The sequence below is a fragment of the Patiria miniata genome, unplaced genomic scaffold, assembly GCF_015706575.1.
Source record: "Patiria miniata isolate m_02_andy unplaced genomic scaffold, ASM1570657v1 HiC_scaffold_5, whole genome shotgun sequence".
NCBI classification, from domain to species: domain Eukaryota; kingdom Metazoa; phylum Echinodermata; class Asteroidea; order Valvatida; family Asterinidae; genus Patiria; species Patiria miniata.
The window spans coordinates 32,592,443-32,619,447 of record NW_024037072.1 but is presented as its reverse complement, the minus strand read 5'-3'; the positions used below and the strand labels follow the sequence as shown (position 1 = coordinate 32,619,447).

At 42.1% G+C, this 27,005-nt stretch overlaps 2 protein-coding genes across 4 annotated transcripts; one reads left to right on the top strand and one right to left on the bottom strand.

Annotated features, from left to right (window-relative positions):
- Positions 1-373: 373 nt before the first annotated feature.
- On the top strand, positions 374-12,869 carry LOC119741203 (hydroxyacid oxidase 1-like). Of its 3 annotated transcripts, none has more exons than XM_038216931.1 (8): positions 374-805; positions 3,440-3,591; positions 4,117-4,366; positions 4,936-5,069; positions 5,930-6,021; positions 8,980-9,141; positions 11,443-11,512; positions 11,640-12,869. In XM_038216931.1, the coding sequence occupies exons 1-8, from the start codon at positions 588-590 to the stop codon at positions 11,708-11,710; spliced, it is 1,149 nt and encodes a 382-aa protein (XP_038072859.1). In that variant the 5' UTR covers positions 374-587; the 3' UTR covers positions 11,711-12,869. The 3 variants fall into 3 exon arrangements, with proteins under 3 accessions (XP_038072859.1, XP_038072862.1, XP_038072860.1); XM_038216934.1 differs by lacking the exon at positions 374-805 and adding an exon at positions 830-1,141; XM_038216932.1 differs by lacking the exon at positions 374-805 and adding an exon at positions 1,157-1,224.
- Positions 12,870-14,920: 2,051 nt separating this feature from the next.
- Positions 14,921-25,954, bottom strand: LOC119741802 (monocarboxylate transporter 12-like). The gene is made up of 5 exons (XM_038217700.1): positions 25,892-25,954; positions 20,778-20,966; positions 18,084-18,224; positions 16,187-17,017; positions 14,921-15,970 (listed from the first exon to the last, which is right to left on the bottom strand). The coding sequence occupies exons 2-5, from the start codon at positions 20,959-20,961 to the stop codon at positions 15,843-15,845; spliced, it is 1,284 nt and encodes a 427-aa protein (XP_038073628.1). The 5' UTR covers positions 20,962-20,966; positions 25,892-25,954; the 3' UTR covers positions 14,921-15,842.
- Between the last annotated feature and the right edge of the window lie 1,051 nt (positions 25,955-27,005).

Here is a 27,005-nt window from a genome sequence, read left to right as displayed (position 1 = left end):
ACTCCCCAAAAATTATACTGGTATAATGTTCAAACTACGGTACACCATTCTGTAATCTAGTGTTAATAATCGTCGAATTTGAACAGCGCCCCCTATGGAAATACCTACATTCTCTGACATTGAGCTGAAATTAGGTATTATTTATATTCCTGTTCCGAAGTCCATAAGAACTTAGGTGTCACCCTGGATGGTTCTCAAAATATTTCCCGGCAATTTAATTTTCTTTGCCAGACCATTAACTTCCACATACGCATGTCTCTGGCGCATTCGCCGATTCATCACACAAGATGCCTGCCATCAGGCCGTCAGAGGTCTTGCACGCCGGATTCAGACCTTTAGCGCTTGCGCGTTTGCCCCGTGCAGAAAAGTCAGGACAGATTCCAGATTCTGCGGAAAGCCCCCGCAAGTGGCTCAATCGTGCAGAGGAATGGAAATATTCATTACAATTGAATTTTGCGCCTTTATTTGGAAACACTTTACGTGTTAAACTCACAACTTTGTATGTCCCTTCGCGGCCACGATAGTTATTGTTGACCTTGCATTTGAAATGGATTGAAACCATACTGTAAACAAGCGGGGCATATCCCATGCACATGTCGTTTCTATCTGTCCGTGCATATCATATGCGGAATGCATTGGGAAGATTGCCCTTGAATCTAAACATGGCTTCACAGCACAAGCCGGTCTGTCTGAAAGATTTCGAGGAACATGCACGATTAGTCTTGCCTGACCCCGTCTACAGATATTACAGTCACGGTTTTTATCCCGAACAGACACTGAGAGACAACGAAGAAGCCTTCAAAAGGTGAGTATTTTCGTCGTGTTCTGGACGCAGTGTTTCAAGTTTTAATGCTCGGGCTATATGTAACCGTAGCCGCAGTGGTACTGGTAGGCATCATTATGATTGACGACTGACGACTGTAGTGTTCTGCCAATACGATTGTTGGGATAGACAGTTGATATTTGCAGTGCTTTTATGCTGAGGTGACAAATACGCAGATCGTTGTGTTTTCGTGGTTGAGATGATAGTGCATTGATCATGGGTCGTGCCAAAGATCGTTAGGGGAAGATCGAACACTCCACTTAAAAACAGGTGAATCAGGAAGTAGTTGTTCACGGGGAAGGGCGCCCCTAGCGTTGGGTAGGTCAAAAGCAGATTTGCTCCATGCACTCATCAACGTGATACCTTAGTTGTGCAAATCCACTAAACTTTTATTTTCTTTGGTAAATCCTGCAGATACGTAACATTTTAAAGCAGTTATATTCTCTGATAAGTAATAATAGCACCACTCATATGCTTCATGGGGAAATGCTAAACGCAGTGGCTATTGTTACGGCAGCTGTACGTAACGCATTTCCCATTTTCTATCATTACGGTAGTACTGCAACTTTTATAAAAACATGAGAAGAAAATATAAATTAGAAGGAAAAAAGTGAATTTGAACATTATGAAATTCGGACTTTATTAGAAAAGGAAAAAAATTCAAGTGCAAAACTGAGATGCGAACCCGCAAAGTCGCGGTGCAAAATCCTACCCTCTCTCGACTGAGCTGTCGCACTGCTTACCAAAACACGGGGAAACAAATAATTATATACCTGCGTGCGTATCAAAAAAGTATCGTAGAGGGCGCTAAACAACGAATGCCGTAACGATAGCCACTTCGAATGCTTAAAGTGCCTCCAAAAAGAAATTGACAAATGTTCAGCATTATGCTGATGAGCTGACTGTAACTGTACACGTAGGCCTAGGATTCAGAGATGGGGTGGTAATATGAACGATTTCCCCAAAAATCTTTCCACTTTTCATCATGTGTATTATTGTTTTTGGCTTATTCTCAACAAGATTTTTTAAAGTAAACGATACATGTTAAATAATAATTATTGTTAAATTAATTTTGAAGTTATTGATGACTTTATTTTTCTTTCTTAAGAATTTGTGTATTTTTTTTAATGTACAGCGCTTGTGATCGATGTCCCAGTGACATGTAGCACGTTTATGAAATGATATCAATTATTATTATACTGTCAAAAAAATTGAAGAGGGATCATGCAACTATTCTACTTATGTTATGAGCAATGGGTTCTACTTCGAAACCGATTGTATTCATAATTAATTATAAATTAAAATGCCATGCTTTTTTTTTTCGAAGCGAAAAACTTGAATCTGATTTCCATGTTTGAATAACTTCAGGAAAGTTGTGGACTTTTGAAGCAAGCGGCGCTAGAGTCCTTATTGGTTGTATTGCCCGGTCGCCTCCCCCAAACATCGGTAATCCTTACTTTTAGGACCCTGTTCCTATATAAGGTTACAAGACTCACCAAACAGCTGACTAAATGACACTCAAAAGTGACATTCTGATATTTCTTGTCTTATATTAGCCCCATAAATGTGGCCTATTTACTGGACTGCCTCCGTAAACATAGGCCACACATCCACATGTACAAAAAACGTGTCGACTTTGCCAAATTTTGATTTTCACATTTAGGCTTACTTTGTAGATTTTCTTTGCTTTAGAAGCATTCTCACCCTCTATATAGGCTAATCAGAAAGTGCTGCCTTTTTTCAGATGTTTAATTTTTGTGAAATTTCTTGTTGAAATTTTGATATGCAAACGTGTGTAAATGTATCTGGAAATTTCACGAAAACAGAACATCTGAAACAGGCAGCACTTTCTGATTAGCCTATATAGAGGGTGAGAATGCTTCTAAAGCAAAAAAAACCGTAAAAAGTAAGCCTAAATGTGAAAATCAAAATTTGGCAAAGTCGACACGTTTTTTGTACATGTGGATGTGTGGCCTATGTTTACGGAGGCAGTCCAGTAAATAGGCCACATTTATGGGGCTAGTCTTATATCTGAACACTATGACCCTTCTTGAATATCAGCAGGTTTAATTTTGTGGAAAGAGGCTGGCAGGGCTTTGATTTATGAGGGAAATTAGGGGGTAAAACACGGCAATGACAAACAGTAAACAGACTCAAAAACAAAGATGGCAAACTGCAAAAAAGGTAGGAAAGTCACATTTTCTTTGAAAGTGCTTTCAAAATTACAACTTTAGAACATTAATCAGAAGATAAAAGATTTCTTTAACCTACAAAAGCCACTTTGGTAGTGGACAGTCTATTGCCAAAGTCAGTTTTTAACAGAACTTGTGAAAAATAGAGGTGTCCTAAAGATAAGGATCACCCAAACATCTATGTAATTGTATTCTGTGATAAGCCTAAGCGTTGCCAATTCTCAGCATGTTTTTATTTTCACTGACGGGTCTTTATCCCCCTTTTATTATTCTTTTAGGCCCCCCTCCTATTGGTTTATTCATTTAATCCTTTATTAGTGTCCTCATTTCTTCATTTCGTCATCTTTTTAAAGTTGTTTACCTCCTTCATCAGTGAAAATCTCGCTCGCATTTATGATAGCCTTGTAGTTATTTTCTCCTGCAGATATCGACTGAGGCCCCGCCTACTACGAGATGTCTCCAAACGAGACATGCGTACCACCATGTTGGGTCAAGACATTGCCTTCCCCATAGCTGTAGCACCTACGTCGATGCATTGCTTGGCACACAACGATGGAGAATTGGCCACAGCTAGAGGTAGGTATGTCGCCTACATTGGATATAGATTCCATGCATAAGTTCCTCCTCTCGCAAGTGGGACGACTGGGAGGGATTCTCAGTTGAACACATTGCCGTGGTGTGCCCCTCCCCTGGAGCTCTTCTGACCCTATTTTGAAAGCCCTGCCAAGCACACGATTTTCTGCTAAAACAAAAAAGGTCCATTTGGTATAGTCGAGTAGGAACAACATATATCTTAGACTAAAATGTGCATGAGCATGCAACTTGTATAACCTATGTGGGAGCGTTTCTGAAGTTGAGTATATAATCAGTTAACATGGGTGCATACCTATGTTCCCCAATACCTATGTTCCCCAAGACCTATGTTCCCCAACCCTAATCCTTACGAAAAATATACCCCAACCCTAACCCCTAACCCTAGCCACTAAGGATTTTGGGGAACATAGGTATTGGGGAACATGTATTGAGGAGCATCGGGTAGACCCCGTTAACATATACAGTCTTAGTAAGCCCTTATTGCATGAACCTACTCTATTCGTAAAGCTGTCGGATCCGTTGGAACGGGTATGATTCTGAGTGCTGGTACAAACTCGACCATGGAAGACGTAGCGGCTGCCTTGTTCCCAAACGGACTACGGTGGGCCCAGCTCTACATATTCAAGGACTTGAGCTTAGTCCGTCGGATCGTGAAGAAAGCTGAGACGAACGGATACGGTGCCCTGGTGGTGACGATTGACTATCCGGTCTCGAATAAAGGACCATGGGGGAGTCTGAGGATACCTCCACATATCAAGTAAGGGATACGATTATATACATTTAGTGCCATTTCGAGCTTCACCAATCACCACATCAAATGAAAAATTCGACCCTCGACAATAATCCCTGCCCTAACAGAACCGATCATGTCGGGCAAGGAACCATTCGACTCTCGGCGCGAAGCAACCCAAAATCAAAGGTTTTTTAGCGGGTTGCAAACACCCAAAATACAAAAAGTGTTTGCTTCTTTTAACTAAAACAAACATGCAAGCTAAAAATTTGTAACACTCGAAAAACTGTGTTTAGCAATTAAAGACTTTTTCTTAACACTTTCTTGCTCAACGTTTGTAAACATGTTTACATACTAAAGCAAGGATGTATAGCAATTGAACATTGATGTTCAGGAATTGGACACGTAATGTTTAGCTTCTAAACATGTTTACAAAGTTTAGAGAGCGAAATTGTGTTTAATAGCTAAACACAGTAATGTTTTTAGAGTGTATAGGAAAAGAAATCGAACTTGTTAAGGAGCACTTCTTTAGCATTTTATTATTATTTTACTTGACATGACCTCTACTCCCAATGATTACGTCATCTTGTCTGCAGGATGGCCAATTTTGCCGACGTCGAGTTGTCCCGATTGTCGTCAGTTGTCATAAATGAGAGTGTCACCTGGAAGGACATAGACTGGTTACATAGCATCACCTCCCTACCTATTGTACTCAAGGGCATACGCACAGGTTGGTTTATCAGTTAAATACAAACAAAGCATCTTAATCGTTACCTTCGTCAACATCGTCTATATTTTAGTCGGATGTTGTGCGATATACATACAGGCACATTTGAAGGAAACAACTTTTTAGTGTAACGTGTTTTGGTTGTTCACGCACTCATCCAGTTTTACTCATTCTTTTTCATCAATCCGTATATGCTCTTCAAAAGTTGAAGCAGTCGAGTGTAAACAATGAAAACGTAATCCCCGGAGCACAAAAAGAAACTGGCAATACTTTAAATAAGCAATAACCAATAATCGCTATACAGCCCGTTTCACTCATCACTTCCAGCGCAAGTAAAGTGATTACTGTAGTGTTGTTTACGTCCATTGGTAGAAATTCACCCACCCTGCGAACGGAACATAGACGCCATGCACGTGTAACCTTAACAGTTACGAGGAGAACGTATCCATTAAGAATCCAGAGTTAAATGCACTCGACCCGCCCTAAAGTGTCGCTGTGAGTTGTTCATGATGCCCAGTTTGGCTTCACCATACGTATAAAGTTAAAACTGGTTTAGAGCCAATAAAAAACGACAGGTTTACTAGTAAAGTGAACGATTCCTTGTCATGCCGCATACACATCAGTGTTGGACGCGATTTCCAGTCTTTGGAAGCACACGGGGTATCAAAATGTAGCTAACAACATTCCCCAAAGGTCCATATAAATAATGGCAGCATAGTAGTAAGGCGATACAAAATTGTGACCCCTCCAAAGATTATGGACTTTCTGTCTTTTTTGCGGTGTTTATATAGTGCACGATGGTGTTTTTATAGGCCTAGTGTTTAATTTGTAGACTGTGTTCACTTTTGTCTTTGTTTTATCAGGCGAGATGGCGCGAGAGGCTTTGAACCATAATATTGCAGGGATTGTTGTTTCCAATACCGGCGGTCGTAATCTAGATGGGTTACCTGCTACGGTAAGTTGATCACAAATACCAGCTTCAAGCATCATATTTTTCAGCGGGGGGGGGGGGGGGGAATCTTTTAAACCTGATTTTATTTCCCGATTATCGTGACTTTGATCAACGAGAGTGGTTCCTTAATGTTGGAAATCTCCTTTCGAATTTACCAGAACCTCATGTCGCATTGTAAGACTTCTTCTTCTCTCGTATGCTGCCATCGTCTCTTCATCACACCTGCAACTCGGTGGAGAAAAGCCATGTCTTTGTGTCATCGTCCAGGGTGATAATGTCATGTTCGCCGTGGGGTGGCCGGTGCTGTGGACAGGACTCGATGATATGGTCAACTAACTGCTCTGGGTGGTCACAGTCGCATGCGGCGGAGTCCCTGAGCCCCCAGCCTTTCATAGTTGCGGCGAAGCGGCCTACGCCGATTCTGAGGCGGTTCAGCATCGTCCATTGTTTGCGAGGCAGGTCTTCACCGAGCGGCTCGCCTGGCTCATCCATGCCAGGTGCAGCCTGGAATGGTCTGCTGCTTGCCACTCTTCTGTCCAGCGCCGTTTGAGCCACATCCTTTTGGAAACGTCAAGTGGTACGGAGCACAGAGGCTGGTGGGCGTGCTCCTTGAAAGGACGTCGTGACTCTAGGCGGGCGCGGTGTGGGGTCTCTGTGGCAGTTTTGTGGAGAAGATGGTTGTCGTCATTGGTGGCCTTACGCGACAGTGCAAGGACGGCGGCTTCTCGACGTAGAGATGGTGGGGCAATGCCTGCCACGATTGGTAGTTTGTTGACCGGTGTGGCGCACAGGCAGCCGGAGACTGTGCGCAGGGCGTTGTTGAGCGTAATGTGCGGCTTCTTGGTGTGGGTGCTCCTACACCAGACTGGGGCGCAATACTCAGCGGCGAAAAAGACCAGCGCTTGGGTGGAGATGCGCAGTGTCTTAGTCGATGCACCCCACGTTGTGCCAGCTTGCCGTCGTATGAGGGCAACGCGGGCTGATGTCTTTGCTGACACATTTCCCAGGTGTTGGCGGTACGTCAGGGTGCGATTGAGCTTGACCCCTAGGTATGTCGGAGTGGCCTGGAACTGGAGTCTGTTGTTGTTGACGATGATGTTGAGCTCGCGGCTTGCCTCTCTGTTGTTGAGATGGAATGCGGAGGACATGGTTTTGGCCACAGAGAGCTTCAAGCGCCAGTTCGACAGATACGTGGACAAGGTGTCCATGTCGGCCGTGAGCCCCGATTCGATTGTCTCCCAGCACTTGTCGGCGAACATGATGGTAAGGTCGTCTGCATATCCATACTTGCTCGACAGGGTGTCTGGGAGGTCGTGGATGTAGATATTAAACAACTTCAGGGCTAGTACCGAGCCTTGGGGGACACCATTCTTGAGTCTTCTAAGTCTGCTGTGTTGGCCATCACTGGTGTGGAGGGTGAAGCTGCGGTTGCTCAGCATCACCATGATGAAGCCCACCATGTGTCGGGCCGGGACCGTCTGTAGGAGCTTAAGATGGAGTCCGCGGAGCCAGACTGTCGTTCACCTCGCTGGTGATCTTCCTGGTGAAGGCCTTGTCTGCATTGGGGAACCTGCCAGTGCTGATGAGCTGTGCTGCGATGGCGTCTGCAGTGATGGGGCATGGTTTTGGTTTGGTTCCCTGGCCAGTCAGCTTGTTGATGGTCTGCCACGCTCGTCGGCTGGAGTGGGTAAAGTCGATTGACTCGACGGTCTCTGTCCACCTCTCTCTCCGTTTGGTGTTCAGCTGGTTAAGGAGATCTGTGGCGGCTGTGGCCCTCTCAACTTTGCTCTTGGCTTCATTGTGAGCGCGCAGGAGGTCTTCACATTCTTCGTCCCAGCAGGGGATGTAGTTCTTTCTGGCTCCCCGCGGGATGTATTTTTTGGCGGCGTCTTGGAGCACCTTGCGGTAGGCCTCGTATGCGTCGTCGATGTTGGTGGCGGTAGGCACTGGCAGAGCTTCGGCAGCGGTGTTGACATCTCGTGCAAAGTTTGCCCAGTTCGCCTTGCGGAAGTTCCACCTCCGGACTGGTTTTCCCTCCGTCGACTGGATCAGTGATGGTGTTGTGATTAGTGATGGGCGATGTTGTGAGCGAGGGAATCGGTCCAAGATGCGCCGAAGTGGCAGTGGTTCTTGCCCGGAAACTTTGGCGAAGGCCAGGTCTGGGTTGGACTTGGTGTTCCAGCGCCCAGAGATGAACGAGTTGGGCTCCTTTGGGTCAAAGAGGAGCACTGCGTCGGCTGAGGAGGACCAATCTGCCAGAAACTCGCCGTCTTTGTTGATTGTCTTATACCCCCAGTCGGTGTGCCAGCTGTTAAAATCGCCGGTGTACAGGGCTGGGGCAGGGACGTCTGGCAGTGAGCCTTGATCTAGTCGGCTCGATGGTGGCTTGTAGACGTTCACCACAGTGGTCTCCTGCACCTTGGTGGCGATCCACTCGGCTTCGGCATCATCTGCTCATTGGCCTGCTGGTGATCAGGATGCGCCATCTTGGACAAATGTTGCAAGGCCAATATGTTTGCTCTTGATGTGGCCGGCTAGCGTAAACCCGGGGAGCTTAAGGATGGCATCGTTCTTCTTGTGTGTTTCCTGGAGTAGGACGACAGTTGCCTTGTTCTTGGTGGTAATCTGTTCAAGGACGTCGAGCTTGGCGATAGTGAGCCTTTCGACGTTGAGTTGCAGGATTGCGAGGCTTTCGACGGATAGGTCCGCCCGTCCTGAAAAGGACGCGTGCTGCCTCGGATGTCGAGGTCGCTGGGAGCGGGGTGAAGACATTAGTTTCGCTGAAACAGCTACTAGTAGAGGCGGCCGCGTAGAGGCTGTCTTCTTCTCCTCCTTGCATTGTAAGACAAACTTGCATGAGTAGCCATTTTTGAAATGTAGTTTTCAGACCCCTTATCTCCCGAAAAAAAGTAGGAAATCAGCAAGTGTGAATTATAATATACTCATCGTTTGTCTCCCCAGATCGATGCGTTATCTGAGGTAGTTGAAGCGGTGCGTGGTTCCTGTATGGAGGTCTACCTTGACGGAGGAGTACGGACAGGCACCGATGTGTTAAAAGCGTTGGCCCTGGGAGCTAGGGCCGTCTTCATCGGTCGACCGATTATCTGGGGACTCGCCTATGATGTATGTTGTCCGTTTTACAAAGCAAAATTGTAGACTAAATGACGAACACACACAAGCTTCAGTTCACGGCAATGTAGCATATGTTGATGGAAGCCTATCAGATATTTTATAAAGAAGAACACACTTTGGTTAATTTTAGGATTTTTATGCCCCGCGGCGAAGCCGAAGGGGCATACTGTTTCCGCCTTGTCCTTCCGTGGGTGGGTGGGTGGGTGTGTGTGTGGGTGGGTGGGTGTGTGGGTGTGTGTGTGTGTCCGGACAAATCTTGTCAGCGCGATAACTTGAGAAACACTTTACATATGAACTTCAAATTTGGTTTGTGGATTGTCCTTGGCAATTCTAAGAAGCCTTTTGCATTTGGGGCCAAAAGGTCAAGGGTCAAGGTCACAGTTGCTGAAACAATAGAAATTTTGTCAGCGCGATAACTTGAGAAATACTTTACATATGAACTTCAAATTTGGTTTGTGGATTGTCCTTGGCAATCCTAAGAAGCCTTTTGCATTTGGGGCCAAAAGGTCAAGGGTCAAGGTCACAGTGACTAAAACAAAAGAAATTTTGTCAGCGCGATAACTTGAGAAATACTTTACATATGAACTTCAAATTTGGTGTGTATATTGTTCTTGGTAATCCTAAGAAGCCTATTGCATTTGGGGCCGAAAGGTCAAGGGTCAAGGTCACAGTGGCTGAAACAATAGAAATTTTGTCAGCGCAATAACTTGAGAAATACTTTACATATGAACTTCAAATTTGGTTTGTGGATTGTCCTTGGCAATCCTAAGAAGCCTTTTGCATTTGGGGCCAAAAGGTCAAGGGTCAAGGTCACAGTGGCAAAAACAAAAGAAATTTTGTCAGCGTTATAACTTGAGATATACTTTACATATGAATTTCAAATTTGGTTTGTGGATTGTCCTTGGCAATCCTAAGAAGCCTATCGCATTGGGGGTCGAAAGGTCAAGGGTCAAGGTCACAGTGGCTAAAACAATAGAAATCTTGTATTTATTCTGAGATCATAGGGATTAGGGATTTATTCATATAAAACCTACAGAAGACACTAATGCTGTCAATGAACGTTCCATTTGACCAAGGTACATGTAAGTTGATGTTAGAGTGGTGTTATGTCATGGGAACAGTCACGGTTGCGGGGCATTTGTGTTTGTAAACACACCTGACTTGTTTAGATTTTGAAATACATTTTGTACAACACAGGGCCTTTTGTCATCAATGTGATATCAAAGTGGCTGATAGTGAGGTTAATTTGTTGGTTCGCCATGTGAAGTTATCTCCTCTGTGAAGGAGTGAGGTTCTGAAAAGGGCCGGTGATTAGACGCGTTCTCAACATTTAGAACCGAAATCTATAGATTTGTCCTTGCCACGTTCTACATTTAAAGGGAATGTACAACATTTGCAAACATCGAAAAATAAAACTACCAAGTGTTTACGAAATACCTTACTAGGATGTTGGTAAATGACAGTCTCAAGCATCTTGTAAAATTATGGCACTTGGTGTGAAGTCATTTTCAAGAAAATTGTATTTTTGTAAACATTTCCAACGGTGGTCGGCCGACCAGCGTTGGAAAAACCTAACTATTTTTCAACTACTGCTCCAAATTTACCATTTTTTCAGTCCAAATTTTGTTTGCTATTGGTTACATGTTCATGGTGAACGGGTGCAGGCCAGCTAGACTGGTTCCCTTGCCTTACAATTTTCCATCATCTATAAATTGATCCATTTTATCTTTTGTGGAGTCAGGGAACCAGACTACTTGAACATTTCTGTTTTTCTTAGTTTTTCCAACCTTTTCGAACACCAAACTTAAAAAATGTCAGTGTAACAATATTTGATCTATTATACTAACCTCTCAAATAGTTCATTTCTGAAACTTATAGCAAAAGCCAATGATGTACATTCCCTTTAAGCGAACGCCTACTTTTTTTAATCTGTGAGGAATGAAGATTACTTTTTCTATGATCGGTCAATAAAATCATTTTGTAATTAAAACGATTGATGAATTTTTACTAATCGGCGTATCCGTTGTAAAAAAAATTGAAATAAAAATAAAAAATCAGTTGGGCAACCAAGTGCTCAGAATTAGGGCATTTATTTTTTCAAGTTTCAGTAAAAAGTGCACAACAGTAAAAATACAATATTGTAAAGAATTGTTTTCCTAAAAAAGGAGGTCTACATCTGAAATCCAGCTTTATTAACCCAACTTTTATTACCAAACGATTTTACAGTTTGTATTCTTGGATTAAAATGAGAAGTGACTATTAAACAGAATTTTTTTTTCTTTTGTTCGTCAGGGAGAAGCTGGCGCGCGGACTGTTCTTGAGATCATCAGGGATGAATTCAGTCTTGCAATGGCACTGTCAGGTAAGCGTCAGTGCCAGATGGCAGTTGGGAATTCTAGAATTATTGTCGTAAGAACGATGTTTACATTTTTCTTCTGGTTGAGTAATTAAAAAGCTCTAGTCTTGTTTCACGTCATAATATTTTACAGGCTGTCCCAAGCTGTCTGACATTACACCGGATTTGGTCATAAGAGATCTGCGGTACTCTGCAAAGCTGTGAATACCATTAGCAAAGACTATCTGTGAGGGTCTGAGGAGTGCATCCCAAATCATGTGTTCAACTAACAAGAAAACAAATCAAGACTTTTAACTCTGAACTACTTGAACTGAGCATGTGAGGCAGCAAGTTTTCAACAACACAAACACAAACCAAGAATTCTTAGCCATATCCCTTTTTCACTCAAACACTTGATATCACTGTGGAACCCAATGTTCCAATCTGGTTTTGCAAAAACCATATAATGTTAGGAATATCAAATACAGAACTGATCAAAATTCACTGAGGGTCACATATTTGAAAATGTTATCAACCTGAAATATTTCTCATCAAAATTATAAGTAATTATCTTACTCAGAACTACCAACCAAAAGGTGGGAGAATTTAAATTAAATTTAACCAATTACAATGTACATATATATTTCTGCTTTTATTAAATTGTCGATGTCAAGGAAGAGTAAACATAAAATATCAATTAAGAGAAACGGCTGATTAGATAAGAAATTTGTGTCTTAGCAAGAGCTCTGCTCCAGAAATGAATTATGTTTAAAAACAAAACCTGCGCGTGGGTACCCTAAAAAAGTGGAATTTTAAGTTTACCTCTAAGAACAAGTGGGATTTGCCGTCGCAATGTGTACACGTACAAGATAAATTGTGGTTAGTTTTACAAATACAGTCCCCATATTCTAAAATTTCACAAACAAAACAACAGTTTATAATCAAGTTTAAAAATAATTTGTTAGACAAGTATAAGTATATAGTTATGATAAATGTGTCTTCTCCTAACTACCCTTACCATGAGGGCTTCATACAATTCAAAAATGACGAAACAATAAAGACTTAAGATGCGAAGCTGATCCTAATGGGATAATTGTTTTGCTGAAAATATCAGGAAGAACAAAAAAAAAAGAATTTTACAAGGGTAACAAAGAATCTCAATACTTTATCATCCGCTTTGCCAAATTACAACATATCCAGTGGAATAGATGGTGTATTCGATAAAAGAGTTTAGTAATTTCAAAGTACAAGTATATTTTTATATTATAAAAACCTTGCTATCTATATACGTTAATCTATAGGTTTATTGTAGTCTAATTACTTGATAGGTGATCTGTGCACAAGTCCTGCATTATTTGGTAATAAAATTGACGTGTTAATAATATTGTAGAATGATATGGCTTTATTTGTAATGTTTTCAATGTTGATTTCGCGTCATGCCACTACTTGAATAACTGGAGGTACAGTCATGTATATCAGGCCTAAATCTAAGGCCACGACTCATCGGCTGGCCGTTTGGTCCTTCGGCACAATGCAACCAAATACATTCGACAAAACGTGACCAGCCGTCCTCTTCTACTGCTCTTCTAATGCATTGTACATGTATGTAATATTCTCCTGGCATGAATATTTAGAGCTGCAGGCACAAGGTGGCCGGCAGACTTTTAACCCTCCAGCGCAGAATCTAGCCCTTTTGGGGACCCAATTTGGTTAATTACCTTAATTAAAAAAAAAATTCAAACCAATTCTGGTGATCTTCCATCTAATCCTAGCAAGAGACACCCTCTACGGATATATGCAGTCACCTTTAGTGTGTGACCCCGGGTCAGGCATATCTGAGCATGACAACCTGGGCTAAGGACCGACGCAATTTCTGCCTATCCGGGGACCCACCATATACACGCGCACAAAACAACTTCGACGCAATTTCCGCCCACCCGGGGACCCACCATATACACGTGCACAAACAAGGTCACTTGCGAGTAGACAGTGCACGGCTTGACCACAGACTATGTATACAAATACACCTCCTTAGTCTACAGACATGGCAAGATTGTGTTCATGTAGCCTTGTTCAATGCGGTCTCTCGGCTTTTTGTCGAAGGGAGATAATTGGGCCCTGCACGCACAATCAACGCGGCTACGTGCGTGTACGACCCTTGTCCGTACGAACGGCAAACACAACCAGCAAGCACACACACGTGAGTGCGGACTGTACGCATGGTGTAATAAGGCAGTAAATGTAGGCCTACTATGTTCTGCGTGTGGGTGTACGTACGTGCGTGTGGGGGATATACGCGCCGCGTGGCCTGTCGAATGATGCACATTGCAAAGGAGAACGGTTTAACAATGATATTGACAAGATGCAAGGTCAACCGTTCAAGGTACATGGTTCATATTGCAAAGAAGCAAGGTGCAACGTTGACATCAAGCATGATCAATGATGTACATTGACAAGATCGAACGTGAACATTAACAAGATGGAATATTCACATTAGGAAGGAACAACTTCCACAATGCGATATTAAGCTATATACGTGCAACGTGCATATTGCGAAGGTACAACGTCAACATTAAGAAGTTAGAAGGTTCATATTAAGAAGGTCAATATTAAAATGTCGTTCCAGGGCCACCGTACGATCGGGGTGTACAGTCTCAGTATACCTCCTTGACCACCCTGGACGTGTACTCCAGACTCTGCAGATCCTTGCTGTGATTGGGTGACAATAAAGGTGATAGGGAAGAAGCCATATCAATTAACAAATTCGGTTAACACCAGATATTTTAATACGTGAATATCTTATGATGTTGAAAAGGGTAAAAACAAAAAGGTCTCCAAAATCCCTCCAGACACTACCACTGCTCACACTTGGTGGTGCGTTGGTAATTGTTACCGAGACTGGTATGTACTCTTATGTGCCCGTTTGTTCTTGTCTCGATTTGTTTCAAAAGGACAGCCAGACTGAAAGTGGAGTTTTCATATAGATGCGATCTTGGTTGAACCGCAAATATCAAACGCTACACTAAGCTCCTCGAGTCACTGCAATTGGGAGCGCTGTGAGACTCGGTTTCTGACCTGCAGATATCGTCCACAGACTAAAGAACTCTACAAGCAAGTCTATATAAGCCTACTTTTGGTAAGCAAAAGTGAACATCTCTCCCCCATTATAAGTAGCTAAATGTCAACCAAGTCCTTCAAAAATCTCAGCTCGGTCAACATACTGCTATATGGCAAGCCTTATTCAAGGTACATGTATAATATAAAGTAAAACAGGTCGTACTTGGGAAAATATAGGCACTTACCTTGAGATCCAATCAGAGTCCCGGTCGGCAAGTTGTCCGTCCACCTCCTCCCTGACTCGAGCCTGGTGCTCAGGATACTTAGCCATCGTGTACAGTAGCCAGGTCAGGGTACTAGACGTGGTGTTGTGTCCTGCGTAGCGGAAAGTGTTGACTTCATCTATGATCTCCTGCTCCCTGAGACCGGTGCCGTCTTCATCTCGGGCAAGGAGGAGAGTATCCAAGAAATCACGTGGTGTTGTCAGTAGCTCTCAGCCTTCAGTGACCACGAATGACCCTCTTATAATTCCCTACACCCCAAGACGAACAAAGCATTGAGACCCGTAGACCTAAACTGCCCTCATCATGACCTGACAGGCTCAATAAAGGATTCTCAGTGTTACTGTGCTAACGACACAACTCATCGCATCTCGTAATTCCTTTCAACTCTGAGAAACACCACTCTAGTATTTGATATCGCAATCGAATTTCATTTTGGCACCATGTTGAGCCTAAATCGATCCAAGCCAAATCCACGCCGGAGACAGTTACAGTTTTCCAACTCAAGAACCCTTTGTTTATTCAAAGCAAATATGCCGTCAATCGTTACATAGACGTTGAAAGGTTGCTTATCAAAATTCACTTTTGTCATATAAAATAAAGTAAAAGAGGTCTATGTTTCATTTTTAGTTGCGGGTAGCAGCTCAACAAATCATCGCGTCTCTCCGTTAGTCCGTTAATGGTTACTTAGTTAGTTACTTAGTTTGTTATTTAGTTCGGTAGTTATAGTTAGTTAGTTAGTTAGTTAGTAAGTAGTAACAAAAGTTGACTTTGTCTATTGCTCCTAAGATCGGCAGATTTACAGACTAAAGCTGAGAGCTTTTGCTTTCAAATACTGGAATTATATCATAAAAATATCACTTTTGGTTCCTGTATGAGAAAATGGCAATTATGTAATAGTAGTCATTTTTCATCCTGTACACAGGACTTCAAACACTGTCAGGAATATATTTAGGCATAAAATGCAAAGAACTAGAAGTTTTTACAAGCTAAAAAATGTTCATCACTGACGACGGTGTCTAGCGCCCTCGTTTTGACCAGGATGCAAAGGTTCGTTCTGTGATGAGGACGACGACGATACACGTCGAAATGACTCCCAGGAAGAAGAAAGCCGTATCATAATTCCCGGTGACTTCGTAAAACACACCTACATACGGTGGAGAAAAGATAAATATGGTCAATAGGTCTATGCACATGGGTATATGCTCCAGGCCCGATAGGCCGCTACCAGTGCGCGCCCGTCCTCATAGAAAAAGAGCCAACTAAACTGCTGGTCGAAGAAAAAGATTGTTTTGATCATTTTGTCAACGTCATTTCACTTTCCAGTTTGTCAAAAGTTTCAACCAGTTAAAAGAACTCTCACCTGCGATCGCACCGCCACATGTCTCTCCAAGAGCGAAGAACGGCAGAGATAGCATATATCCCTTCAAGGAAAGGTCTGCTTCAGACAAGACTTCCTGGGCTACCGGCATTAAGATTATACCGATAGTCCCAAGTCCAGCCCCGTTTATTAAGGCCAGAATCGCAAGCACAGAGTAGAAATCATACGAAACCAGATCCACATAGAAAGCTATTGCGTTCATCACTGTCAGCAGAATGAACAACCTGACGGCAGTTATGTAGCCTCTATCAATAGCCGGGCCGTGAACCACTCTAACCACCAGGTTGCCTATACCGCCCGCTGTCGCCAAGAAACCAGCCCAGCTACTATCGATTCCTCGCGAGATGGCGTGTGGAATCAGGTAGATCAGCCAAGCGCTGTACACTAAGCCGTTCAGAAACCACAGAAGCAAATAAATGTTGTACATTGGCGCCAACACCACGATATCCAGAGAGAGTTTCTCAGGGATATCTTTCAGGAATGCGAAAACACGGTCACGAAATGTCAGCTGTGTCGTATTTGAAACACCAGATGGGTCCTCATCGTCTTGAACACCTCTAAGCTTTCTGTATATCGCTGAGGGCGGTCTCACCAAAGCTCCACAAGCACACACGTTGAAATTGACTGCAGCAAGAAGGGCCATCGCCCAGGGCCATCCGTATGTAGCGATCAGTAACTCCGCTAGAGGGGGTATAACCATCATACCAATCGCCGCTCCAGAAGTTAAAACGCCATTGGCTAAGGCGAACCTCGTTGGGAAATACATAAATACAGTGATGACTAACGGTGTGTAGGACAATCCAAAGCCAATGCCTGGAACAACAAAACAAAATAATGATTATCATGTTAAACCATACAAATACGCGGCCGTCGAAGTTTTTCGGCATGATTTAGGAGATCATCGCGCCATATTCTTGAAGGTCTACTTTCGTCTGAAGATGGCCCAAAAGTTAGTGATTCATTTGTTGAACTATTCATATGCCAAACGTCTAGGTCACAGGAAAACACGTATTTTTACATTTACGGAGAAAATATCTACACAAGAAAACGGTTTGTTTACATCAAATGTGGCTGCGATTTTTTTTCCCTTGCCTATATGTATTTCCAGCAGTATTTTTTAGGCTATCCGGTTCGTTAGCGTGACTTCATCTCAATTCAACCATGCGTGCTTCAAACGGTGTACGTAGCATAGCTATAGTTATAATGGAGATCAATGAGCATAGCACAAATGGAACCAGAAGTTAACGCACCTCGAGCGTTTATCCAATGGGCGCTAGTAATCAGTGGTGTGCGCGCGTGTATGACGTTTGTATTAACGAACCAGATAGCTAGATTTTGAGGACCACCAAAATCAATTCGCGCGATGATTACTAGTCTAGGGGCTAGACGTCGTTATGGTTTGAAAAGCGTTAACCAACTGCAGCAATAACCCGCCGCCGCGAGAGGGCGTCATCACGACCAACCAATATCACCCACGAACGTGGCCGTCAGAACAACGTCTAGGCCACTTCCTAAAATCTCCCCACGAAAAATGGGGGAAACTAGTGCGCATGCGCGACTTCTGCAGGCAATTGCTGTTCTTTTCAGTCCCACACATACTACACACAACAAAAGAGCTGACCAGTGAAGTTGCACAAATGTCTTGCTGCATCTTTCACATAACTATGACCAGATAACTAGACCAGATGATTACACGGAAAACATACGTTTTCTGAGTGTAATGGTGTAAAAGTTTACTCTCTCGAAAGAATTCTTTAATTGGCAGTGATCAAACAAGTTCTAAATACGTTCCATGACTTGTACAGCATCGATTCAACTCGTCAAGCTTTTTGTTACACTCTTTTTCAAGATATAACTTGCTTTTTTAGTTGGAACTTACCTAACAGCGTCATACCAACGGCAAATGGTCCAATAGATGTAGAAACAGAGCTGACCAAGAGCCCAGCAAAATTGAAGGCGCCACCGGCCACGACGAAGCAACGGCAACCGTAGTAAGTGGTTGCTTTACCGGTCAATGGCACTGCAACCAAAACATTTATGTCGATGTTGAAAAAGAAGAACTTCAGAAATAGTACATCAGACTAAGTAGGGAATCCATTTCGCCATCAATAATCTGTACTTTAAGCGAATGGGGGCCCTTGACATATTTTACTTGGTACCGACAATGAACAACAAAATCGCATTTACTGAAGCAATGTAGCATCTTTCCTGCGATCTGAAAATTGGAAGTTGTGAAAATTTGAACTTTTAAGTCATGTTGCTCCATTTGAGAAGTTTATGTTTAACTGGCTGATTTACGGGCTGATTCAGCAAAGGTGAAGCCCGCCGCGATTCAGCGCCGTGATCCGGCCCGAAATTTGGTGGACGGGTACCCCGTAGCACACGGTTATTTTTTTTCCCACTCGTGCAGAAATGAGTCCTGCTGACTTCCTTTGCCCTCGTGCGCACGGGAAGAAAGCATTTTTAAAACTTTTTATTTGTGCCCCAAAAAACACACTTAGGCCAGAAAGTAATGCCTATGGCGATTTAAGGGAGTTTACTAAAGAAAAAAAGCGATAAATCCTGGACAAATGGAGAGAGCAAGACCCGAATATTTGGACCCCTGTTCCTTTAATTGACCGCTTTCGCTTTTGCGCGATGGCCCCCATGCCCATTTATGCGCATGCGTGCACATTTCTGAATTTATAAGTAAAGAGGTCGAATACATGTAACTAAAGTTATTTTTTTGCGTATGGATCCTTAATGGGTTTCCCGACACTGAAGTAAGCTGTACTGTTGGCATTATAATTGATGTGATATCGCATGTTGCAAATAGCCGTAGATAAAGGGAAAACCCCACTGGTGACAGATGGCCTGAAATCGATAGACACACACATACTGAAATTTGTATCCTTGTGGAGACATTTCTTTGTTCTCGTGTAGTAAAATTTTAGAGTTTGAAAGTGTAGTTTCAAAAAGCTCTTATTTTAACCAGAATGAATTTCCGTGGCTGAAATTCGGACTTAATACCCCTTTGCTGAAACTCTTCCATTTGCGACGGATCAATCCACCTTGGAAATTCCTAGTTTTTGAGTAAAATCCATATATCTTTTTCGTGAAGACCTTGTGGAGACGTATTCATCTATAAAAATTGCCATGTGGAGACGTATACAATCTGTTGTTCCCTATATTGTGTGCATGATCAATGGATCTCGCAGGATCGTGTGGTATTCGTGTGTTCGTCGTGTATGAGCGCGAACTGGTCAGTTAGCTTATGGTCACAAATAATCTCCCATGTGCAATATTAGGTACATTCTCTGAGAATTTCAAAGATTATTATTATCAAACCCAAATCCACTTAATGCCATTTTTTCCACGCCCAGAAGATTGATTTTGGAGTATTTTGGGGGCCAAAATGAAGAATGTACAATTGAATACCGGTACCGATTTTACTCCAACCTGTTTGTGAGCGGGGCGTCCATTTGGAAAACAAAATGGCGAAATAAGCCCCCCAAAAGAGTCATTTAAGAACACCTGAATAGTAGCTGAAAAAAGTTGAGTTAAGAATTACGCAAATTTTGGACAAACTTTCTCTTTAAGGGGCGGGGACACCTTTCATAATTTGAGGGGGTGGGCTGAAAACAAATTACAAGAAATTACAACAATTAAAAAAACAATTCCAAATTGTATTTCGCTTTTATGCAAAGAGACACCAGCACAGGTATTCACTGGTAGATGTAGGCCTATGACCTGTGCCAAATAAACACAAGAATTTAGATTTGAATTCAGCTAGCTTGTGTATATTTCAAACCGAATCAGATGTTTTATTCTGTCTCGATAATTCAGAATCTAATTTTCAAGTACAGAAATAATGGACATCAGACAATTTTTAGTTTCAAATCGAACAAGTACTCTTGGGACATCACAGTAACGGCGCCGATGGTGTCCAGATATACCGAATGATACACATGATGTTTTAAAATAGGCCATAGCTGGAGTGACTGATTTATTAACGGCGCAATTTTAGGGGTACAAACAAGTGTGAATCCGAGGTTGTTTACAAACGTTGACAATGTAAGCTGTACTCAGTTGTCTTGTATTGTGCAAAATATAGGTCATTTTGAACCCAATCGGCAAATGGGCGTCGATCTCAAGGAATTTTATCTAGAGGGCGGGGCAGAAGTGCTGCGAGATATCATCGGCCGTGAAAAAGGGGGTCGCCTGCTCCCCTTGACCTTCTCGCCGCCCCCCCCCCTTTCACCGGCCGACGCCCACGTTGTTAATTATACATTCAATTTACAGAATAATATTGACTTCGCTCCTCCTGTCTTTCTTTTTCCGGGGGAGGGGAGGGGTTTCCCCTACCCCCTCCCTCGCAACGCCCATGCCCATTCATTGCGGATCAACAAAATGTTCCGTGTCCTTTTTCCCAGCGAAGGTCCAGTGACCAAGCATGCATTAACTTGCAGTCAATAATATAGTATGACATGGTCTATTGCAAAATTTCTTTCACTGTTTTAAATGTCAAGGAAATCTTTTCATTCATTCACTGATTTTTTTGTTTTACAGTAGGCTTGATTACGAGACCACTTACCCATTAGGTAGCAAATGGTTTGTACCATGGCGAAGACTGTACCAACGACGGTTACTGGGCAGTCCAACGATTCGTGAACAGGGGTCAGAAATATGCTGAAACTCTTGAATGTGCCAAATTCGAGAAGGGTGGCCGCAAATGTGGCCCAAACAACCACCCAGCCATAGCTTCCATCTGTGTTCATCGTATCTGAAGTTAAACAAGGAATATGTATTTATTCGTTTTGAAATAAAATTATACGAGTCGTGGAAGTGGTCATGCGTTAATCCGTAGTAAAACCCATCTCTCCGGTTCAGTACTTTCATATTCGTTTACAAAATAAATATAAAACTGCATGACCTGAATGAAGGTAAACGTAAAGGTGACATCGCCCTGAAATCGCCTAAATTTTGATGTTTTTAAGGTTGTTTACTTATCCTATTTCAAAGGTTTGGTTGAAAAGAAACTAACCTACTGTCGTACTGTTCCTGAGAAAAGACCACAAAAACCCGTTGTTTACTTCTGACGCGGTGGAAATTATGAGGCACACAACGGCATATCCAGCCGTAAATGTAAGTATTATCATCACACAGTTTATCATGGGAACCATTCTTTGAACATATCCCAACTGCGCGCTTGACACCTGTCGAGAATGGCTAATGCGCACATATGGACACCTCCGTACCGCTTACAAACTAGCACCGTATCATCAGCAAATTAGGATATTCGAAATTCCGTATCGCTTATACCTTAATACCCTGAACATTCTGATCATTACAATAACACCGTAGACAAAAATTCAGCACATTAAAGAAACGACTAAGGACTTACGCCATCATTTGCCTTTCCTCAATAACAAAGGACTCTAAAAGAAATCCATTATTCAACCAAGACTGAAGCAGAGTTCAGGTTATAAAACACATTGCATCCAATTTTTAATTGATGGTTCAAATTTATAAATTATCTAAAACCCTAAAAGTAAAATGATATCGCGTGAAACAGAATCGAAAGCCTTTTTAAAATCGACTGAAAGAAAAAAATATCGTGGATATTATTAACCTCCGTACGTGCTGTTATGTGTTAAGTAAATCGTACATCGTACGGATGTTTTCACCAATAAAACACCCAGACGTGAAACCTTTTTGGTTGTCATGGATAGGCCTATGACAACCAAAAAGGTCATGATTTGGTTGTAAGGAAGGCAAGTTTGCATCCTCTCCGCTATACAAGCGGATAATACCGTTTTTCTGTGGAACTGAAAGCTGGCCAAAATCATCAGCATAGCTCAAATAACTATAGGTTAACGACCTTTATTTCGATCGCACATTTCCTCAGAAATTACAAGTCTGTGAGCAAAATAGACTATTAATCGACATCAGCACCAATCTCATATGCTCCTAATTGAAATGTCTTGCCTCTGAAAGAATGTCATCACCTCCCGGTCAGAATACAATTGTCATCATTTACAATACGGCTAATAGACTCGTTAACATCATTACATTCTTGTTCTAGTAGATTAGGACAATATTTCGAAGGGTTTTTCCATGCTCTATTAATGTCTTGAACCTCATTAAAACGCCTTCCATTTTATTCTGACGCAAATTAACAAATTAACAAGATCAGCGACTGCATCGACATCTCCCCCATCAGAATGCGAAAATGAGATTTGGCACCGGAGATCGCGCTCGGCTTTACGGGCTTCTTTATTTTTCCAAGCAGCAAAAGAAACAGTCTTAGTACGAATTTTCAATAGAATCATTTCAAAGATAAGCTGATCGTTGAACTGAATATCTCTGGGTGAACATTGTTGAGGTTATATGAGATCGTTAGGGAGAGGCCGTATAATCTTACGCAACTTCAACAATCGTATATTTAACAATAGCCTCGGGTAGGCGGGATCGGAAAGCAAAGAATGAATTTTCCAAAAAACTGCTACCTCGTTCCATATTGGTAAAATCGAACTGGATGTTAACCCTGGTTACAGCCCGATAGTTCCAAGGTTCAATAGTCCGAAGGTTCTTTAGTCCGAAGGTTCGTTAGTCCGAAGGTGCGTTAGACCGAAGGTTCGTTAGTCCGAAGGTTCAATAGTCCGAAGGTTCGATAATCCGAAGGTTCGATAGTCCGAATAGACGATAGGGTTCGATAGTCCGAATCAACAATAAGGTTCGATAGTTCGAATTGAGAATAAGGTTCGATAGTCCGAATTGACAATAAGGTTCGATAGTCCGAATTGAGAATAAGGTTCGATAGTCCGAATATACGGTAGGGTTCGATAGTCCGAATTGACAATAGGGTTCGATAGTCCGAATTGAGAATAAGGTTCGATAGTCCGAATGGGCAATACGGTTCGTCAGTATAACACTTCGGACTATCGGACCTTATTGTCGATTGGGACTATCGGACCTTATAGTCTTTTTCGGACTATCGAACCTTTTTGTCAATTCGGAATAATGAACCTTCGGACTATTGAACCTTATTTTCGTTTCGGACTATTGAACCTTCGGACTGATTAACCTTATTCTAAATTCGGACTATCGGACCTTCGGATAAATAAACCTTCGGACTAATGAACCTTCGGATTAATGAACCTTGGGACTATTGCATCAAATGTTCGGATTCTCGAACCTTATTTCAGTTTCGGACTAAGAACCCTCTCTTATGGAAATTGTGTGCATTCGGACTATCGAACCTTCGGACTACATAACCTTCGGACTATTGGACCTTCGGACTATCGGGCGGCCCCCGTTAACCCTAATCCCCTAAAGGCTCTTTGGGGGTCAAGGACCAAATACTACAGAATACTACATGTGTTGTGCACACTTGTATGGAAAGAAATGCATACTACAGGTTACTACCGGTACTCAGTAGTATTTTGTAGCATATGGGCGGTTAGGGATGATCAGACCTATAACCGGGCCAAACATCGCAACTATAACTAGCGTAGAATTAAAGTTCAGCCGAAATACGTTTAAAAATCATATCTAGGTTGTTTTAGATCATGTTTTCTCCGGATGTATCAACGGAGATCAGGGTTATGAATTCTCCACAAATCATTACATAAGTGAATCACCCTGACTCTAGACAAAGGGTTATTAACGTGCAATGAATTCACACAATCTTAATAATGTCTCTAATGGGGCCCACTCTGATTATTAAAAAAAACACCATGGCAATATGGGAGAAAACAGGTGAATGCAAAATTTAGTCGTAGGAGACAAGATCAACTTCAAGGGCAAGGTAATCTCCCGATTAAACTGAGTCCCATAGTTTGGCTCAAATACTGGATTTCCTCCGTATTCAGAGCCGCACGGGTGGTCCTACACTATTTGTGGGCAAAATTGATTTTGAGGAAATCAAAAACGGGACTGTTTTTTTTCACTTCATATTCACCTCGGAAGATATTTATCTGGTTAATAGAGCCTCAAAGCAAGCCATTGGGTCATTAAGCTTATAGGCATTTCACACCGAGTTGCCCTTTCTCCCTTTATAATTTTGGACACAATGCTTTCTAATCACCCCAAGAAACATTCATGTTGGAATTTTATCTTGGCATTCCACACACAAAAAATGATGAGAAATCAGTTGGAGATGGTACCTTGTTCGTTTGACCAAAATGCTCTGGGCTGCCGTACTAATGGGTACAAACGAATTTTACTTACGACCTTCACATCCGGCATTTATACCTAGGTGTCCTTGTTCGATCACGTTTGTTTTCACATCGCGTAGGCCTACTGGCAAGAGAACGAAAATGATAACGACGCGAAGATTTTCCGATGGGTTCTACCTACATCCGATGGGTTGCTTGAATACAGTTCTTATCAACGGTCATTTTAACTTTGTTTGTAAATGATAATAAGTCCTTTAAGTTCATTCAAAAAATGTGTATGTCCCAAAAGACATTTTAGTCTCCTATCTAAGTTTCAGTTTTTTACCCAATGACCGCCACAAAATTATTTCATAAATTTTCATCTTTGTACGAGTTCACCGAGTTCCACTAGTCCATATGTAATTTAGATTTCCGGAAGTGAGAGGTCAATTTTGGGCACGATATTTTCAAGTCGTGCGCTTTTTCAGTTTCCATAAATTGAGATAATATACAATTTTACAAAGGCCTTTTTCGAGGGTAATCTTCTTACAACATCAATGTACCAAAAATAACTGAAAAATGTTCAGACTTTTACACGTTAATATTCCTATTCGAGGGGTCCGGAAGCGCCACGGGGGTAAACTTTCAGTCTCTATAAAAATAAAAAGGTCAAGTGTATGTGACCTGTGACGAGAAAATCACTGCAATTTTGTTCAGTTGACAAACAAACTAACTGCAAATTTTGCCTAAAAATCGTCACCGACACCACGAACTGACACCCTCTGCATTACATGTGTACAAAAAAAATTAAAATTCAAATTTTCTTTTTTTGCACATATTAGCAGTTTGTATCATGAAGTTTAACATGACGAGGTTAAAATTGCTAAAATCATCTAAAATAAGCGAATTTTACTAATGAATTTTCAAGAAATTTGTCAATTCTGGTATTTTTGGTTACCACGAAGTGACACTGCACAGGGTGTCAGTTCGTGAAAACCAAAATGTACGTGTTTTCGGAGACTGCGCGCATGCATGCGCAGTGTGTGCGCGCACTCTCCCAAAACGGGTCAATTTTGGTTTTCACGAACTGACACTCATTAACGCTATTGCATGCGCGCACTCTCCGAAAACACGTAAATTTTGGTTTTCACGAACTGACACCCATCTTAATCATTTAATTGCTAATTAACTAAGCAGATTTTTACAATATAACGTTTATAATTGTGTAGTGAAAGCATTTTTACGTTGAGTGATACTAAAACCTCTAAGGTAAATGGAATATTTTACTGAGTAAATTCGTGTCAAACCTTTAAAAGCGTTTTTCTCCGATTTGTATTTCTGCAACGCTGACCACCGGGTGTCAGTTCGTGGTGTCGGTGACGAAATAACAGCCATAACTAAACACCTAAAGAAACAGAAGTCATGCATTTGCGCTTTATTTAGCGGTGATGTGAACGAACGACTCATCTTGGTATTATAGGCCTTTACTTCGGTCTTTGAAAAATAAGTTTAGACGTGGTATTCTGATATTGACCAAATGAACACTTACCAGTGAGCAACTTGTCCAGAAACTCAGATTGAATGATCCAAGAGTCAACACCATACGAGCTGTCGGCGGGCTGTATGTGTGTGCACTCAGTCGAACACTTACGGTTAAACTTCACTGGAATACTCCTTCAGCAAACTACTACTCCAATAATACGAATATTCCCCCTTTGATCATTAAAGACCTTCATATGGTTATTCTTTATTGGAAGTTAGTGACCCGTGTAAAGTACCATGCTGCGTGACAATGCAGCCTAGCATTACAGGGTGAGTAAAAAAAAAACCGAAACCAAAATGTCGGGACCATTTTTTTAGTGAAGTTATGCATGTAGCTAGCACTTTCAAAATCTAGGATATGAAAGCCCAATTCATAAGCTTTCTTTGAGTACAAGAATCATTCAGATGACGTAATACTTTTCAAGTTACGGAATTTTAAACACAACCACCGTTTTAAGGTTCTGTCCACGGATCACAAAAAAAGTTCAGTGTTTTTTCAGCAAAACGAAAACAAATCACGGGATGTGTGTGAATTGTTTTCGTTTTGATGAAAGAACGCAATTGTTTCCGTTTTGATGTGATCCCTGGACAGAACTAAAACTCTATAACTTGGAAAAGTACATGAGTGATTTGAATGATTCTTAAACTAAAAGAAAGCTTATGAAATGGGCTTTTATATCCTAGATTTTGAAAGTGCTACACATGCAGAACTTCACTCGCCCTGTATTGTACTACATGGGGGTGGACCGGTTGTTCGCAAACTCGAAGTTCAACGTCCGTCCACGTTTGGGTCCGCATGCGCATGTTCTTTGCCCCCCCCCCCCCCCCCCCCCCTCAAAACTGTCCGCTGCTGCATGCTGACTATTGTAAACTCAAAGCGTTGCCGCGATTTGCCGGTAGTCCATATGTCAGTGTTGTTAGTTGTCCAGGGGCCTGCGTGTTCGGATGGTATACTCACGAGTTTTGCATCGCGGTGGACGTAGAGGGCGACTGATGATAAATCAGTCGCGATTCTGACGGAGCTTATTAGAATGAGGTATGGGAGTGGAGCTGGTATTCGCACGCCATGGTATTGTAAGTATGGAAGAAACAAAATGTCCTTGCCCCGCCCACCACCCCCC

Excerpts from the sequence above, each read along its gene's own strand:
- LOC119741203 (XM_038216931.1), top strand. The coding sequence starts at position 588 with ATGCACATGTCGTTTCTATCTGTCCGTGCATATCATATGCGGAATGCA. Across the intron at positions 9,142-11,442 it reads TCTGGGGACTCGCCTATGAT|GGAGAAGCTGGCGCGCGGAC; the intron begins GTATGTTGTCCG and ends TTTGTTCGTCAG. Across the intron at positions 11,513-11,639 it reads TCTTGCAATGGCACTGTCAG|GCTGTCCCAAGCTGTCTGAC; the intron begins GTAAGCGTCAGT and ends AATATTTTACAG.
- LOC119741802 (XM_038217700.1), bottom strand. The coding sequence starts at position 20,961 with ATGAACACAGATGGAAGCTATGGCTGGGTGGTTGTTTGGGCCACATTT. Across the intron at positions 17,018-18,083 it reads CGTTGGTATGACGCTGTTAG|GCATTGGCTTTGGATTGTCC; the intron begins GTAAGTTCCAAC and ends TTGTTGTTCCAG. Across the intron at positions 15,971-16,186 it reads ATGTGGCGGTGCGATCGCAG|GTGTGTTTTACGAAGTCACC; the intron begins GTGAGAGTTCTT and ends CACCGTATGTAG.